Source organism: Ovis aries, chromosome 3, assembly GCF_016772045.2.
Source record: "Ovis aries strain OAR_USU_Benz2616 breed Rambouillet chromosome 3, ARS-UI_Ramb_v3.0, whole genome shotgun sequence".
Classification (NCBI taxonomy): domain Eukaryota; kingdom Metazoa; phylum Chordata; class Mammalia; order Artiodactyla; family Bovidae; genus Ovis; species Ovis aries.
The window spans coordinates 7,697,608-7,716,330 of record NC_056056.1 but is presented as its reverse complement, the minus strand read 5'-3'; the positions used below and the strand labels follow the sequence as shown (position 1 = coordinate 7,716,330).

At 46.0% G+C, this 18,723-nt stretch overlaps 1 protein-coding gene across 2 annotated transcripts; it reads left to right on the top strand.

Annotated features, from left to right (window-relative positions):
- Nucleotides 1-6,824: 6,824 nt before the first annotated feature.
- SET (SET nuclear proto-oncogene) lies at nucleotides 6,825-17,684 on the top strand. Of its 2 annotated transcripts, none has more exons than XM_042245625.2 (8): nucleotides 6,825-7,038; nucleotides 13,170-13,227; nucleotides 13,864-14,006; nucleotides 14,336-14,439; nucleotides 14,540-14,653; nucleotides 15,199-15,369; nucleotides 15,465-15,611; nucleotides 16,793-17,684. In XM_042245625.2, exons 1-8 carry the CDS (start codon nucleotides 6,921-6,923, stop codon nucleotides 16,814-16,816), a joined length of 879 nt encoding a protein of 292 aa, XP_042101559.1. In that variant the 5' UTR covers nucleotides 6,825-6,920; the 3' UTR covers nucleotides 16,817-17,684. The 2 variants fall into 2 exon arrangements, with proteins under 2 accessions (XP_042101559.1, XP_027822152.1); XM_027966351.3 differs by lacking the exon at nucleotides 6,825-7,038 and adding an exon at nucleotides 11,350-11,766.
- Nucleotides 17,685-18,723: the final 1,039 nt, after the last annotated feature.

Sequence of the window (18,723 nt, the reverse complement as noted above, 5' to 3'; positions counted from 1 at the left end):
GAGAAGCCACCAAAAAGAAGCCGGTGCACTGATGCTGGAGAGCAGCCCCACTCACAACTAGAGAAAGTCTCTGCGCTGCAATGAAGACCTGAAAGTACATCCATTCTACTTGGAACACATTCCTCTTCTTCTTTAACTCCAACAATTTTACTGAGATATACTTCACATACCACAGGCTTCCCTGGTGGCTCAGACAGTAAAGCGTCTGTCTGCAATGTGGGAGACCTCGGTTCGATCCCTGGGTCGGGAAGATTCCCTAGAGAAGGAAATGGCAACGCACTCCAGTACTCTTGCCTGGAAAATTTCATGGACGGAGGAGCCTGGAAGGCTACAGTCCATAGGGTTACAAAGAGTCGGACACGACTGAGTGACTTTTCTTTCTTTCCTTCACATACCATATGTCAGTTGTTTAAAACGTAAGGTTCAATGATTTTTAGTATATTCACAGAATTGTGTAATCAACACAACTAATTTTAAGACATTTCATCATCCTGAAAAGAAATCCCATACCACCCATTCAATTATTGCTGATCCAGCTTACATCTATCTCACCTTGTCTGATTTCTGCCGGTAGATTTGTTTGCTTTGTTTTCTCTAGTCCTATAGAACTATGTTCATATCTGTTATAGTTTTTGATATGAACTAGATCTCATTCAGGACACAGGCATGTCTTAATCAGCTGTGAGTTTTGTATGCTCAATATAGAAAACAGAGACCCTATTACTACCCACAAGTCCTACAAGACCAGAGCCTCTAATACTATCTGAGCTCAGCAGCCATCATGTACCCCATTTCAATGACCCGACCTCCTTGCTTCTCCTGGAACACGTGCCTGCCTTAGTCTTTTTCGTTTCTTTGTCTAGAATGCTCTTTCCGTGAAGGTCACAAAGGCTGCTACTCACTTCTTTGAGGTCTTCCCGCAAATGCCAGCTCATTAGAAAGGCCTTACCTTATTATCTGTATTTGTTCATAGAACTTTTCATAATCATTGCTGCCTGGCATATATTAGACATTCAATAAATACTGACTGATTAAATGAATGAATACGGTACCATGTAAGCAAAATTTCTTTTAAATATGTAAATCCCAGTATTTCTTTTGTCAACATTATGAATTGTAGCACCAGTTCTGTTGAAAACAAAAGTGATATGTAAACAGCTATTTGGGTAAAATTAAACCTTATGAACCTCAGTTACTCAGTGAGAGATGGCTTATGTCCCATCCATTCTTACATTTGCCATCACTCTTAACTGGAGCTTTCTCATAAAAAGACTAAGTCAGTATACATTGACTGAAATTGTAATTCGAAAAGATATATGTACACCTATGTTCACAGCAGTACTATTTACTATAGCCAAGGCATGGAAGCAACCTAAATGTCCATCATTAGATGAAAAGATAAAGAAGATGTGGTGTAGATATATACAATGAAATACTACCCAGCCACTTTAAAAAAGTGTGAAAGAGTGCCATTTGCAGCAAGCTGGATGGACCTAGAAATTACCATACCAAAGTGAAGTGAGTCAGAAAGAGAAAGACAAATATCACATGAAATCACTTATATGTGGAATCTAAACTATGACACAGGGAATTCCCTGGAGGTCCCCGTGCTTAGAACTCAGCACTTCCACTGCTGGGGGGCCCCAGAGAGGGTGGCACAAACTCCCTGGTTGGGAAACTAAGATCCTGTAAGTCACGCAGTGAGGTCAATTAATTAATTAAATATAAATAAAATCAAATACGACACAAATGAACTTATTAACAAAACAGACTCACAGACCACCAGGGAAGGCCTCTTAATTTTCTAAGTTTTAATACAAATACTATTGTTAACTTTTTGTATTTTGGCCACACCATAGTTCCCTGAGCCAGGATCAAAGCCAGGCCCACCCCTGCCTCCCACCTGGCCCCTGGGAGTGAAAGCACTGAGTCCTAACCATTGGGCCACCAGGGAGTTCCCTACTATGAACTTTTTAATAAGTATGAAGGAGCCAGAGCACAGTGAGAAGGCAATGAAAGAGGTATCAAATGACCTTCGGGCCCTGGCACTCATTTAAGACAAAATACTGCCTTAATCCCTGTGTCTCCTTTGTGTAGTATGACAGGTAATTTAGCAGGAAATGACCATCTACCATCTCATAGACAACCCTTGGTGTGTTCTGGGCTCACCTGGCAATCGTGCTCTGGGTGGTAACCCATTTGCATCATATTAAGGCCAGCATTGGTGCAGAGGAATCAGAAAGACACTGGTGTTTGTTTTTTTTTTTTCTTTTTTTTCACAGTGATGGCAAGACCCTTCAATGGTGTAACAATGTTGTTGTTGACTTGCTAAGTCATGTCCAACTCTTTTCGACCCCCTGAACTGTAGCCTGCCAGGCTCCTCTGTCTATGGGGTTTCCCAGGCAAGAATTCTAGAATGGGTTACCATTTCCTTCTCCAGGGGATCTTCCTGACCCAGGGATCAAACCTTCATCTCCCCCATTGGCAGGTGGATTCTTTACCATTGAGCCACCAGGGAACCCCAAGACACTTATTTGTTTGTTTATTATTATTATTCCCATGCCACAAGGCATGATCTTAGTTTTGTGACCAGCCTGTACACCCTGCATTGCAAGCACAGAGTCTTAACCACTGGAACACCAAGGAAATCCAGAAAGATACTTGTTTGAATCCTGACTCTTCTAACCCTGTTCCTTTGATTTTTGGACAAGATTCTTTGAGTATCAATTTTTCGTTTGGTTTGATTCTCCCATCTGTAAAAGCAAGGACATAATACTGTCCTAGAAAGGTTGATAGGGAGGGTTTAAAAGAATAATGCTATTGAAATCCTCTCATACAGCTATGGGTATTAGGGGTGTTTTGGAAAATTCTGGTTCCCAGAGGCGGCCTAGCCTCAGGGTTATGGAACATCATGATCCTGTCAACTTCTGGGTGGGGCGGAGGGAGGCCTTTGCCTTGACACCTCTTCTGCAGCCAGTTCTGGAGCAGAGTTATACGTTGCCTAGTAACACCTCTGGGAATCCAGGAAGTTAAGTTTTGGAAGCTGTGGAGGAAAGGAAAGGTGGGGTCTTGTGTGTTTGAATTTAAACTGACAAGTATCAAGTATGTGCTGTACTTAGATGATTTAAGTGCCTCCAAGTACCAGAGCTCAGGTAATCTTTTGTTTTGCCTTAATGTGATACATACAGAGGGGTTTCCCTGGCGGCTCAGTGGTAAAAAATCCGCCTGCCAATTCATGAGATGCAGGTTCCATCCTGGGTTAGGAAGATTCTCCTGGAGGAAATGGCAACCCATTCCAGTATTCTTGCCTGGGAAACCCCATGGACAGAGGAGCCTGACAGGCTATAGTTTATGGGGTGGCAAAAGAGTCAGACACGACTTAGTGACTAAACAACATAGATACAGAAGGTTCAAAATGTACAACAGGGTGAAGAGTGAAACATCTCCCTGCATCCCTGTCCTTTCATTTCTTACCACCCAGTTCCCTCCCCAAGGATGACCAAGTTATCATGGTCACAGGAGTCCTCTAAGAGCTATTACAGGTATACAGGCAAATAAGTGAATGTGTATTTTTTTCCTACCCTCCCTTTTATGCAAATGGTAACATTCTACCTACTTGGTAGGACTTTGTTATTTCACTTGACCACCTGGCTCTGATTCTCCATTTGGTTCCACAGTTGCAGCTCACTCCACTATATGGGTTACCCCTTTTGGTTTCCTGAAGCCAAAAGAAGTTATCAGGTTGTTTCCAATCTCTCACTTTTATGATGTTCCAATGAATTGCCTGGCACAGGTGCAACCTCATTTACCTATAAGATAAATACCTTGGAGGAGAATTTCTGGGTCAAGGGTATGTACATCTGCACTTTTGATAGTTACTCTGATGGTTGGATTGCCCTCCAAAGGGACTGTATCTATTTAAGGGGCCATCTTCCAGGTAAGGTGTTTTTAAACTTTTGGATCTCAGATTGGAGGGGTAAAAGAAAAAAGGAACCTCAAGATAGCTGGCATCTATACAGGTCTCACGGAGAAGGCAATGGCAACCCACTCCAGTGTTCTTGCCTGGAGAATCCCAGGGACGGCGGAGCCTGATAGGCTGCCATCTATGGGGTCACACAGAGTCGGACACAACTGAAGCGACTTAGCAGCAGCAGCAGCAGCAGCGTATGGGTCTCAAGAAGCTCCTTTTGCTACTCCTAGTTGATCCCTTTCTTCTTTGTTTCTAAAAACTGAGCCAGTGCAGAATCCTGTTAGTACACACCCTCTGGCTGCTACAGGCAAGGGATTTAGGGTTTGCTCCTCAACTTTCAGAACTGACCTTTGCTGATACTTCCAGAAATCTGCAGCTAGAGCATCTCTCCTCTCTTCTTGCACATATCCTGCTCCTTCTCCACTGCTCTGACCATCCAGCCACCTATTCGATCGCTTGGGGGTTAGCTGATTCCCAGTTTCATCAAAAGAGAGTTTTTGTTTTCCACAGTTTTTGTGGTTTGTTTAGGACAATTTCGTTGGTAAAAACAAGGGAAAAAATAACTGACTGTCCTTATATTGAAAATCCTAAAACAAAAACGTTAGTATTATTATCACCCATTTTACAGGTGTGGACACTGACACTTAGGCTGATTAGAAATTACATCCCTCTGAGAAAGTGACCCCAGAAGTGGTTCCCACCATCATGACCTTAAGTAAATCCCTTCTCTCAGGTCTCAGTTTGCCCACTTGTAAACCAACACACTTGAGACTTCCAAAATGTCTTAGAAGAAGCCCAAAGTTCCCCAGAAGCTGTTAGAGAAGGCGAGCAAGAGATGGTGTGCAGTCTTCCACCAGAAAACAGCTCAGCTTTTTATCAGTATTGACATCACTGATTTATGTTGATTTATGTTGATTTGTTAAAAGGGTAATTGGTGAAAAAAAGGAAAAAAAATTGCACTATCTCAGAGGTTGGAAACTCATGGTTCGTGGGCTGCAAGTGGCCTGATAACAGGCTTTGTTTGGTCCACAAAGTTTTTTTATAATATATACTTATTTATTTGGCTGTGCCAAGTCCTGGTTGCAGCAAGTAGGATCTAGCTCCCTGATTAAGGATTGAACCTGGGCCCCCTGCATTGGGAAGGCAGAGTCTTAGCCACTGGACCACCAGGGAGTGCCACAAAGTATGTTTTAAAAAGCTTAACTAAAAAAACAGTTTGATTAGAGGATGAGATGGTTGGATGGTATCACCAACTCAAGGGACATGAGTTTGACTAAACTCCAGGAGATAATGAAAGACAGGGAAGCCTGGTGTGCTGCAGTCCACGGAGTCAAGAAGAGCTAGACATGACTTAGAGATTGAACAAACGAAACAAAAAGAATAGAGATGTCATATAAAAATGTGTATCTCTGCCTGATCTTGAGAAGAATCAGAGATATGGCAGCTTGGGGTTCACAAACCAAGCACATTGGTGTAGCAAACCCTGGATCCAGCAACTGGATCTCCAGGAAGGACTCTATAAGGCCCTAAATGCCTACTTCAGATGATATCCCTCCCCAGGACGAAGGTAACCACATTCAAACTTCTAACAGCATAGATCGGTTTCGCCCATTTTTCTGCGTTATTTTCACAGCCTGTCCTATTTTGTGCCTTGTGCCTTTACTCAACATTCTGTCTGCAGGCTGCAGTCTCATTATGGATGTAGCTGTAGTTCATTTGCTTTCATAGTTTTAACACATTCCATTGTACTTACCTCACAACCTATTTATTCGGCTGTTGGTAGACACCTGTATCCTTTCCAGATCTTGACTGTTATGAATCTCGCTGCTGTGTACATTTGCTGTTGTGCACATTTATCATTCCCATTGGTGCACACAGGTATGCACTTCTGTGGGCATGCAGCCAGCTGTACGACTGCTCTGCACGGGTAGAGCTGCATATGGTTTTCCAGAGTGGTTCTATCAACCTATCTTTCTTCAACTGCTGTGAATTCCAGTTGCTTCCTTACTCAGTTATTACCTGACAAGCTCTGAAAGGCATTGAGTTTGGGGATTCCCAGACAAGATGCCTTCTACAGGTTCTTTTAATGCCCCCCTCTCCCCCCCCCCCACCCCAGTTAATCTATTGATTTGACTGTGCTGGGTCTTAGTTATGGCACTTAGGATCATTAACTGTGACATGCCAACCCTTACTTGAGGCCCGTGGGAGCTAGTTCCCCGACCAGGGATCGAACCTGGGCCCCCCTTGCCTTGGGAGCATGGAGTGTTAGCCACTGGACCATCAGGGAAGTCCCAACAGGTTCTTCAAACTCTTAATCTTCCAATCGTATCTGAAAGGATGGATGGCTGAGCCCAGTTGTCTCAAGGATAACTGCTTTTGCTCTTCCTTTGTAATTTTTGACTGGATTCCTGTAACATTCATTTATTCCTCCAAGCTGAGATCTAACTACCTGGGAAGTAGTTACCCAGACATGGGGGTGGGAGTGGAGAGACGGAAGAATGTTATAGGCTGAGGTAAGGCGAGGGCACTTTGAAATTCTCCAGAGGCCAGAGGAAGAAAAGAGGACAGGTCCAAGTTCTCAATGAGGGCAGTGCTGCCTCCAGAGAAGATATGAGAAAGGACTGGGGGATGTGTCATCGGGGTTTCAAGTCGAGACCAAGAGGGTCCTAGAAAGAAGAGAATTGCTCCCTACCCAAGGAAAACACCTTCCCCACCCACCCGCGGCCTAGAAAGCCCTTGCAGAGTAAAGAGCAAGGAAAAGAAGTTGATTTTGATTGGAGGGTGGGCAGTAGAGGCGGGGGAGTGGGGTGTGTCCTACTGTCTTGTAAATATCCCCTCCAGGCACATTCCCAGCATATTTAAACCTCTGTCACCTGGGACAGCTTCAGTTCTCTGAGCTCGCAGTTCCTCTCTCTTCTCCTGGGAGGATTCTTGGCTTTTTTTCCGCATCATGGCCCCCAAACACCAGTCTTCCCTTCCACCCCAAGCGAAGAAACTGAAGAAAGCCAGGCCGACTCCTGCCTCCAGGCCAGATGAGGCATCTGCTTCTTCAAACTTGCCGAAGGAAGGTATGTCCCAGCGCCACGTTTTACTGATTTAAGGGATTTGCAAGGATTGAGTTTCAGGTCATTTCCCCCCACCCCTCAAATCTTTTGAGTTGTGACTGCAAACTCCCCTGAAGGGTTTTCAGCATGGGGCACATGGGTTAGGTTTATGTTTAGAAAGAACCAGAAGGGGTGAAAAGTGGGAGGCCTGGAGCACATGTGAGTTCAGTCCTGGCACTAACCCCACACCTATGTTCCAGCCCGCAAACTCTTCCCTTTGGTTTCTTAGTTAAAAGGCACCAGCAGCCCGCCTGAGGCTGGTGGAAATGCAGGTGACTCCTCTCCTCTCCTTCACGGTTATCAGATCCATCCACCTCTTTTTCCTGCTGTGGCCGCCAGCCCAAAACTCTGGCTGGGATTACTGCTACCTCTTCCTCATCTTGCTTCCGGCTTCCTCCTCCTCCCTTCCAGCCACTGCGAAGCCAATCACGTGACTCCCAGGCCTTCCTATTGCCCTCGAGGTATGGGCTAAGACTTCCGGGGCGCTGCCCACCCGGTCTCTGAGGACCTCTCCTGGTTCAGGCTCTCTCAGCACCTTTACCCTCTTTTCACCTCCTCAGGCTCCTCTCACCTTGGGGTCTGGAAAACCCACAGTCCTCTGCTCGGGTCACTCCCCTCTCCCTACCTGTGCGTTCCTTCTGCTTCTGCAGTTGCCTACTGAAAAGTTACCTTTGAGCCACAGCTGCTAGGTGGCCCCTAGCAGGAGCCCCTATCTGACCCAGCAGCACCCAGAGTCACCCCAGTCTGGCCTTGACATTCTAATTGTTGGTTTCAGGGTCTGCCCCACCCCCGCATTAACCCTTAACTTGGAGGTGAGGGCTGTGTTTTGCAGACACACAGCTTGGAGTAGAGCACAAAGTGCATTGTTCTGGTGAGGAGGCCTCCCTGATAGGTTAGGGGTGTGGTGGAGCGTTCTGGGGGCGGGGTTGGGGGGAGTGGGGGTGGGTTTGGATAGGTCCTAGAAGGCAGGAAAGCACTGTCCCAGGAAGTGACAGCAGGCTGGCTCAGTGCAGAGGGGAGGGACTCGGAGCCAGTGAATCTTCTTAATTTGCTGACCTGACTGAGGTCCAGCTTTGCTTGTGGAAGGAGCACTGGATAATGAGTCCTCATTGCAGAACTCCTGCGGGTTTGCTGGGTGATGTGGCAAGTTTAAATTTAAGGAGTCTGTTAATCCCCTTCAAAATGAGATGCAAAGACCTCCTGCCCAGCTGATTATACCCCAATGTGGTCAAGCTGGACAGCCAGGGTTTGCAGCCTGGCTGTGTCCAGCTGTGTGACCTTGTGGGGCAAGCGACATAACCCGTGCTTCTTTCCTCATCTGTAAAATGGACTCAACATTATGTTAGGCTTGCTGTGAGGCCGAAGTGGAAGTGAAACACAAAACAGCAATTGGCTCATGATCAGTGCTCTTGAGACGGATAGTAAATTCCTTCCCACTTGCGAGCAGCAAAATGTGGATGAGTCCTTCTGGTCGCCTTCTGTTTAGCTTCTTGGGAGAATTAACAGGACCAGAAGGGATAGCAAGGTGTAACCACAGTCCCTCCATGGTGGTTCTTCCTGGGACACTGCTGTCTTGTAGGGCATGCCAACATCGCTCTGTTCCAATCTTTAAGTTGTGGGGTTCTCCTCCTTCAAAGAAAGCTGGGAAGGAGAGGAGAGAAGAATTCTGAGGGTGAGGTGAGAGGCCAAGGAGAGAATGCAGAACTCCTAATGGTGGAGGCTGAGACCACGGAGAATAATTCACAGTGGGTGAATTATCTCTCGGTGCGTCCATGCCACTCCCTTGTTTGCTGAAGCTCTTGCCCGTTTTTGCTTTCTCTTTCTCTTCTGCTTCCTAGTGCGTGCTCTTTGAATTCATCTTGAGGAGTGCTGTGGGAAAGGTCAGGAAGAACGGGATGGTCCTAAGGGCTGAGATGGAAGCCTTGAAAGCCCATTGCCCATCAGAAAGCTTTGGAAGGCTCCCTGGAGCCACTCCCCACACAGGAGAGACACCAGTAGATCTGGTACTCATGAGATGCTCTGGGTCACGGGTACCAAGCAGTGAGAGCAGGCTTAATGTATGGAGGCAGTAGCCTTTAGCATGGTGTTTTTCAGATCTTTTCATCCCACTTGTGGGTTATGAAATCATTTTAGTTGATAGTGACCTGCATTTAAAGAAAATAAAATAGATTAAAAGAGTCATCACACTCAGTGAGGGTAAGCTTTGTTTTGTCTGTAGGCGTGTTTGTGTGTGTGTGTGTGTGCACGTGCGCGCACGCACACATGCATGCTCAGTTGTGTCCAAATCTTCGCAGCCCCTTAGACTGTAGCCTGCCAGGCTCCTCAGTTCATTCCATTTCCCGGGCAAGAATACTGGAGTGGGTTGCCATTTCCTTCTTCAGGGAATCTTCCTGACCCAGGGATTGAACCCATGTCTCCTGCTTGGCAGGTGGATTCTTTACCACTGAGCCACCTGGGAAAGCCCACCTCTTACTGTAGTTTGTGTCAAAAACTCTGTCCTTAGGGCAGGGGTTTTGTTCATTAGCCTCGGTTCTGCCACATGTATCAAAAAAGCTGAGTTCACCCGTGAAATGAGGATATTAATACCTATCTTGTATTTTGTGAGGATTAAAAAAGAAGGAAATGCATATACTTATTACAGTCTGTGGTCCATGCTACATGCTTCAGCAGTGCACTGGAGCCTGGTATTTCTTAGCTCTATTCAGAGGCATCAAAGTGGTAGCAGGAAATTTGCCTTGGTGAGAGTATTTATACACTGCTGATGTCAGCCAATGCTACAATCAGAGTTTTTTGGTGTGTTTTTTTTCTCTTCTGGGAGCTGCCTGTCAAAGTTTCCCATCTTCTTATTGGTGTTAATAATTCTTCCCTTAAAAAGCGTCCAACTGGGACAGGTATGGATTGAGCTAATTCAGAATAATAGGGTTTGGAGGAAAGAGATTTCTCCTAATTTCTGGGTTTTGGGGAAAGTCCCAAGAAGACATCTGTTTTCTCTACCCATGGATGGTCCACCATTTAACATTTATCAGTCACCCACCAATGGATGAGCTTGAACATTAAAGACACTGCTCGAGCTTTAAGAGCTGATAGTAAAATGTGACTCCTGGGAGGCAAATAACCCAACCCTTGGTTTTGGTTACAAATACCCAAAGAGATTTCAGGCCTTCTGCGGTCCATGTCTTGGGGCTCTGCTGGACAGAGTAAAGCCTTGAGTAGTTCATGTATGTTACTTGGAAAGCACATAGTTGAAATAGAAGTGCCTTGGCCTTCGTATTTCAGGGCTTGACCTCTAAAGCAGGCCTTATTGATCCTCTCTGACACAGTGAAATTAAATTTAAAATGAACACTTTCGACCCCATCTTCCAGTTGTTATGCCTCAATGAGACGCGGGCGCATTTAGCTGGGATTTGCGCTTAGCGCTGTCCGGTTCCCTGTAAGCTCTGTGAATTGCCTACTGAATTGGGCTAAAAGGACCCAGAGATGAATGTGGCCACTCCATGCCTTCGGAGGACTTCCACTTTGTTTGTCTTCTGTGAAGTTTATAATTTCCTAGCAGAAATAGGTTATTCATAGAGGGCAAACGACTTGTTCAGGTGTACACAGCCTGCTGGGCAGAGCTGAGACTAAGAACAAGGAAAAGGCCCTGTGCCCTGTGGACTGGGCAGCTTCAGGCTCTGTCAATGGCAAGCCTGAGTCTGAAGGCAGCTTCCCCGTCTCGTAACTAGGATGGAGGTGCCGCCTTGCTTCACCCGGGAAAAGGGGCGCCCCAGTGAACCCGGGGTTGATATATTTCTGGGCCAGATATTCTGAAGCAAGGGTACTCCGAGGCCTGCCCTTTTTTGGTGGGGGCGTCTGCGGACACTCCTCTCCCCGCGTACCCCCGGCGGAGGAGGGAAGACGCTTCAGCCACCACGCGACGGCACCCGCCCGGGAGCCTGCGCGCAGCCTGGCGAGGCCCCGCCCCTCGGGCCGCCGCGCGCCCGTAGCGCGCAAATGTCCCGGGTCGGGCTGGAGAAGGGGAAAGCGGGGGAGGGGAGCGCGGCGCAGGGGGGCCGGGCCCCGTACGTCGCGGCGTTCCTTCCTCCCGCCTCTTCGCCAAGCCCTGTGTCTCCTCGCCGCCGCTCCGCCCCCCTGGGTCCCGGCGCCCTCAGCCAATGACGAGGCGGCGCGAGCCTCTTCGGCCGGGGGCGGGGCGTGCGCGCGAGGCCTGGCGCGCCTGCGCCCTGCCGCCCGCCCCTCGCCGTGAGGAGGAGGAGGTGGAGGAGGAGGCGGCTCGGGGAGATCGAGCAGCGAGCTGGAGCGCGGAGCGTGAGTGAGGGAGCCTAGCCGCCTGCCCGCCCGCCCGCCACCGCCGCCGCCTCTCCTTCGTAAGCAGGAGCCCGGGCCGGGGCCCGGCACGCCGCCCGCCCCCCACCACAGCCCCTCCCTCGTCGTCAGGCCGCGAGGGCAGCGCGCGCGAGCCCAGGGGGAGGGACAGCGAGCGAGCGAAAGAGCGCCGGGAGGAGGCGGCCGGACCGAGCGAGCGCCCGCGCGTGTGGCGTGAGGGGAAGCCGCTGCCCGCCCCCCCTTCGCCTTCCCTTCTTTCCCCCTCCCCGCTCCCCCCCCGACCGCGGAGCAGCACCATGTCGGCGCCGGCGGCCAAAGTCAGTAAAAAGGAGCTCAACTCCAACCACGACGGGGCCGACGAGACCTCAGGTGAGGAGCAGGCGAGGCGGGGGCCGGCCCGCGCCGCCATCTTCGCCGTCCGCCCGGCCGCAGGCCGCCGGCGGGGCCCGGGGCGCGCGGGGCGGGGGGTGGGGGGGGCCCAGCCGGGCGGACGGGCCGGCGCGCGCCTCGGCGCCCTTTTTTTTTTTTTTTTATTTTGTGCGCGCGAGGCCCGGGGCCGGGTGGCGCCGCGGCGGCGAACGGCGCTGCGAGGCGGGGGCGCTGCGGCCTGCTCGGCGCGGGCGGAGGAGACCCCCCCTTCCTCTCCCCCCCCTCCCTCGCTCTCCTCCCCCTCCCTCCCTCCCGAGAAGCCTCTCTTTATTGTGCTCCGCCATGATGCCTCGCTCCCATCAGCCGCCGCCGCCGCCGCCACATGGTGCGGCCGGACGCGGCCCCGCGCCCGGGCCTTCGCGCGGCTATCCCCCGCCACCCCGCCGGCCCCTCCGCGCCCGGCCCCGCGGGCGGCGCCCCCCGCACCCCCATCCCGGAGGCCGGCCCCGGCGCGGCCCTCGGCCTCGAGCTGGGGCGGGGTAGGGGCGCGGGGAAGCACGCGGCCGGCGGCACCGCGGACCCGGGGCCGCTCGGAGGATGCTCTGGCCGGCCTCGGGCCGTCCCCCACGTGGGGTGGCCAACCCCGTGGCGGCAGCGCGCTGAGAAACCCGGCGCGGCGGCCCTGGGGTGTCGGAGGAGGGTCTTTACAATGGCTCGTTGGCAAAACCTCCTGGCCTTGTCCGTGAAGGCTTTTCTCGGCAGGGGGGCTACACCAACCCGGGCTGGTTGCCGGAAATGAACCGCGCGATCCGGCCCCTTCACGCCCACTTAGCTTTGTAGGTTTTGCGGTCTTCACCCGACAAAAGGGCACCTTTCCCTTAGCACACCCCCCACCCCCTACTTTGCTTCTCTCGGTTCTTTGGCTCAGTTTCTGACTGCATGCTTGCTCGTTGTAAGTGTGCTCCAAAGTCATGTGGGGCTGCCTCTGAGATCAGCCCGCCTGAAAATTGGGTTGGAAGGTAAATTGGAGTGTTTACAGTGTTGGGGTAGTTTTAAGGCCTTCCCCGTCTAGTAGGCATGTCTGATGTCTTAACAGTAAAAGATGTTGAGCAATATTTTCAATATTATAAAAGGTGCTTCCAACATGGAGATAGGTGGTGTCCTAATTTTTGATATTGTTGTGGGTTTCCGTATTCTAGCTACTCTTCCGTAGTCTTAACAGCATGATTTGTGAGCACTCTTCTAATTGAAAAGTAGTTTGTCAACTGCACGCATGAACACGTGGAGAGCATGCCTTGTAGTAGTAGGCAGGCTTTTTTTTAAAGAGCTTTATTGATATAATTCACGTCACAGACTGTTAACATCAAGAAGGAGAACTAGTTAAATGCAACTTTTTCTTGCAGAAAAAGAACAGCAAGAAGCAATTGAACATATTGATGAAGTACAAAATGAAATAGACAGGTAAAATTTTTCTCAGTTTACTTTGAAGTTTCTGACCTGATTATGTTTTGGTAATCATTGAAACTATGGCCAAGTAAATCTGTATCTACTGGCTAAGTGGAGATGACTATAACTTGGAAATATTAGGATTCAGTGTTATTTTTTCTGTGATATATTTGTAGGTCACCAAAAAGTTGCTAATGAAAGTACATTGACCTTGTATAAAGATTGGGATTCCTTTCATAGGGTGAGGAATTGTTGCAGTGTGTGGACTTCTGATAGTGTAGTATTACAGCGTTAGTGTTGCTCTGACTTGCCTAATAACTTTGTTACGTGATTGGTAGCTTTTTCTTCTTGAGAGAAACAATTGAGGTTAGCCTAGTAATGGAGTTAGATAAAGTATAAAATGTTACCAAAATGCTGTTTTGGCACTTTAATAAGAACTGTCAGTTATTGAGTGCCTGTTGGCAAAGCTGATTAGATTGCCATCTCAATTTTGAGTTGAGTCTCTGACTGCAAAAATTTAGGTGATTTGGTTATTACAAGTAGGTACTTTGCATTGTTCTAAGTTTAACAAGAGTCAATAATTTTAATCTCAGCTGTTTTTGTATTTGTTAAGTACCATCGTTGGTCAATGTGTCTCTTCATTTGCTTCAGACTTAATGAACAAGCCAGTGAGGAGATTTTGAAAGTAGAACAGAAATATAACAAACTCCGCCAACCATTTTTTCAGAAGAGGTCAGAATTGATCGCCAAAATCCCAAATTTTTGGGTAACAACATTTGTTAACCATCCACAAGGTATGTGATGGCAGGGCATTATTGAAGGATATGGGATGTCCACTTGTAAAGGGGAGGGATCTTGGTTGAGGACTTGATTCTGCATGTTGGTTACCTGCAGAGGTTCAAACAGGGAGAGAGGCTTGCAGTTAATGCCTTCTGTTTAGAAGAGAGCACATGCTAATGTACAGTTGTGTTTAATTACTTGATAAAAGATGATGGTAGCTCTGACTCTGAGCCATTTGGTTATTCAGTTAATAGTGGATTTATGAAACCAAATTTGGACAAATCTTAAAAGGGATCACTGAGTTGTACATTTGTATAATCACTTGGTCTCCTTGCGGGTCTAGTGTCTGCACTGCTTGGGGAGGAGGATGAAGAGGCGCTGCATTATTTGACAAGAGTTGAAGTGACAGAATTTGAAGACATTAAATCAGGTTACAGAATAGATTTTGTAAGTATCTGTAACTCATTTGTCACTATGGAAATTAACTTGAGCTTTGCTTAGAAGGGCTATTTGTATTGACTTCTGATTCTCTTATTGTTTATTGTAGTATTTTGATGAAAACCCTTACTTCGAAAATAAAATTCTCTCCAAAGAATTTCATCTGAATGAGAGTGGTGATCCATCTTCAAAGTCCACTGAAATCAAATGGAAATCTGGAAAGGTATTTGAGGACTTGTGCATTAATATTTTTTTTGTATAGTTTGATTTAGTTGAACCATTTAATTCTTGGTGTTTTGGTGATGTGTTAAATGCAGATCCTTAAAAAAGATTTGTGTTAAAGCCAAATACAATAGTTTATGGAGCAAGTTTTTGTAGATATGGACTTAAATCATTTTGAATTTTACATTGGTGGCTTTGTTTCCGAAAACCTATTTCTGTCTGCATTTAAGTAGTAAACATAAATATTTTAAATTATACTGTCTCAAGATACTGGTTGTTGAACTAATTTTATATGTATTAAAAAACCAAATCTAGACAGTAATTTTCAAGAAAAAGTGGCATACAAATTTGATAGCATTCTTTGCAGACATAAAATCCTAAGGTTTCTTCTCTTTATTAACTGTACTTTTTATAATTTCAGATAATAATAGCGTGAATCATAGAATGTCCAGATTTTGCTCTGCTTTTGGGTTAAAAACCTTATTTAAGATGTAGAGACGAGGTGTAGAGAGCCTATATATCATAACTTCTTCCATCTTCATTTAGGATTTGACGAAACGATCAAGTCAAACACAGAATAAAGCCAGCAGGAAGAGACAGCATGAGGAACCAGAAAGCTTCTTCACCTGGTTTACTGATCATTCTGATGCAGGTGCAGATGAGTTAGGAGAGGTCATCAAAGATGATATTTGGCCAAATCCATTACAGTACTACTTGGTGAGTTGAGAATGTTCTTTTGTTTAAGGTTGTACTTGTTCCATTTGTTTGAAACTGAGTTTTTAAGGTAACCTTCGGTCTTGGTTTTTCTCTAGGTTCCTGACATGGATGATGAGGAAGGGGAAGGAGAAGAGGATGACGACGATGACGAAGAGGAAGAAGGATTGGAAGACATTGATGAAGAAGGGGATGAGGATGAAGGTGAAGAAGATGAAGATGATGATGAGGGGGAGGAAGGAGAGGTAAAAAGATTTGGTTAAGTCCAAACAGATAATCAAAAAATTCACCGTGTTACTTTGGAGATTACGTATATTGTGCTAGTTGTGGGAAGATTTGTAGAAAGGATAGGCTGTTTTGTCCAGGATTTAAGGAAATTTTGATAAGTTTATTATATCATTGATTTAATTAGTTCTACTTTTGTGGTTAGTGTTTATGGCTAGTCAGTTATGTCATTCCCTAGCCAGTACTCAGTGTAAGCGCTGTGGACATTGCAACTGCCCAAATTCTGACAAATCTCCCAAATAACAAAAATAGGCATGTTTTGGACAAGCTGTTATAAAATTCTTTGAGTCAGATTGAGATAGATTAGGTTTTGGTTTGATTACTTGGTCTGAAAGGTGTCTGATTTGATTAGTACTGGAAGTTAATACATCTGAAACATCACCAGGTCTTTTAAGAATCAGATTGGGAAATTCTCTGGTCCAGTGGGTAGGATTCAGCCCTCTCACTGCTAGGGTGTGGGTTTGATCCCCGGTCAAGAAACAGATCCTGTGAGCTACGTGGCCTGAGGGGGAAAAAGTAGTTGCTGCAGACTGGTGTATAGTTGGCCCTTCATATCAGTTGTATCTGTCCCTTCCTGTTCTTCAGATTGAACCAACAGCTGACTCTTTTCTTTTAATTCTCAAAAGTTCCAAAAAGCAGAACTTGAATTTGCTGAGTGTTAGCAACTATTTACATTGTATTCACAACTATTTACAGTGTACTATTACAACTAATCTGGGATAATTTAAATGGGAGAATGTGAGTAGGTTGCATGAAAGTACTATGTTCTTTTATTTAAGGGACTTGAGCATTCAGAGGGTTGTGTTCTGTTTTGTTTTGAAAATTTGTATTGGCTGTGCTGAGCTGTATATGGTATCTGAGCTCCCCAACTAGGGATTGAACCTCTGCTTCTTGCAGTGGAAGCATGGAGTCTTAACCATTGAACTACCAGGGAAGTATCCCTGAGGATTTTTGTCTGTGGAGGAGGTTCTGAACCATCCCTCACGCATACCAAGGGACCACTGTGGGGGTTCATAAAATTCATTACTGCTGGCATTTCATTATGTTCTGTGGGGTCCATCATGGTCCATATGAATATTGGGGACTGACCTTAGAAGTAATCCTAAAGATTAACTAACTGCCTGCTTTTTTTTTCTTACAGGAAGATGAAGGAGAAGATGACTAATGGAACACTGATGGATTCCAACCATTTTTAATTTTCTCCAGTCCCTGGGAGCAAGTTGCAGTCTTTATTTTTTTTTTTTTCTCCTCTTGTGCTCAGTCGCCCTGTTTTTGAGGTCTTTTTTCTCCTTTATACCATGGTTCACAACTTATTTGGGGGAGGGAAATACCTTGAGCAGAATTCAGTGGGACAAGAATCTCTACCCCTTTCTGTTCCAAATTCATTTTTATCCCTTCCTGTCTCAACAAAAACTATGGAATCAACACCACCATGCTCTGTGGGAAAAAAAGAAAAACCTTCTGCTCCCTTAGCTCTGCTGGAAGCTGGAGGGTGCTAGGCCCCTGTGTAGTAGTGCATAGAATTCTAGCTTTTTTCCTCCTTTCTCTGTATATTGGGCTCAGAGATTACACTGTGTCTCTATGTGAATATGGACAGTTAGCATTTACCAACATGTATCTGTCTACTTTCTCTTGTTTAAAAAAAAAAAAAAAACTTAAAAAAATGGGGTTATAGAAGGTCAGCAAAGGGTGGGTTTGAGATGTTTGGGTGGGTTAAGTGGGCATTTTGACAACATGGCTTCTCCTTTGGCATGTTTAATTGTGATGTTTAACGGACATCCTTGCAGTTTAAGATGACACTTTTAAAATAAAATTCTCTCCTAATGATGACTTGAGCCCTGCCACTCGATGGGAGAATCAGCAGAACCTGTAGGATCTTATTTGCAATTGACATTCTCTATTGTAATTTTGTTCCTGTTTATTTTTAAATTTTTCTTTTTGTTTCACTGGAAAGGAAAGATGATGCTCAGTTTTAAACGTTAAAAGTGTACAAGTTGCTTTGTTACAATAAAACTAAATGTGTACACAAAGGATTTGATGCTTTTCTCTCAGATAAACTTAATATGACTTTCCAAGTTTGACTTGTGTAACGTTATTGTCAAACTTTTTGTCACCCTATCTTCGTATTTTTTGATAACGCACTTTGCAGGATGACCTCAGGGCTATATTGATTGAGTAAAGGGATTTGAATCAATGTATTAATGTCTCCATAGCTGGGAACCCATCATGGGTACAATTTGCCATTAGTTTCTGAAATTTTTCACATCATTGGGGATACCAGATTGCTGAAAACTCGGTTCTGAATGTGTTGTACCTTTGGTTTGTATCTCAAATCATCATTTCAAAATACGGGCTTTTATTTACTTAGATATTAATAGTGCCTGCCACCACCATCAGACAGATCTGGTGCTCCTCTGCCAAGTTAACACAGGGCAATTGTTTGCATGTCTTCACTGGCACTGTAAGATGTGGCCGAGAAGACAGGCTTTCAGAGTAAAAAGTCCGTGTTGGTGGTAAGAAACTCAGGTTAGGAGTACTTTTATCTCAAAGTACCAGCTTTTTAGCATATAGCTCTCCAGTGAGACCTGTCTGTGAATCCGAAGGAGGTGATGGACTGCTCTGCTAAATGCCATTGTGCATAAATCACATTTTGAGAAGCTACCTAATGCATAAGCTTTTTAATGCTGTAAAATATAGTAGCTAAAATTAAATGCCACTTAGCTTTTTCAGAGATGAATTAATGGACAGCCGGGTCAAATTCAAAGCTTTTTGATGTATAAAACTTTATAAATGGAACTACTCCATCAGTAGGCAAAGTGTAACAAAAACCTGTCTAGATGGATAGCGTGTAATTTCTGCACAGGTTTCTGTAGCAAATACATCACTGTATACCGGTCAGGAATCTTGCTCCAATAAAGGAACATAAAGATTTTTTTTGACTGGGGTCATTCTCCTTGTTTCATAGAGAAATGTTACTACTTACTTTTGGATTTAGATGATAAGCTAGTTTTTCTGCTTTGTTTTTATTTGTGTTCATTGTGACTGGGAAATTTGGAGAACTGCCCCTTCAAG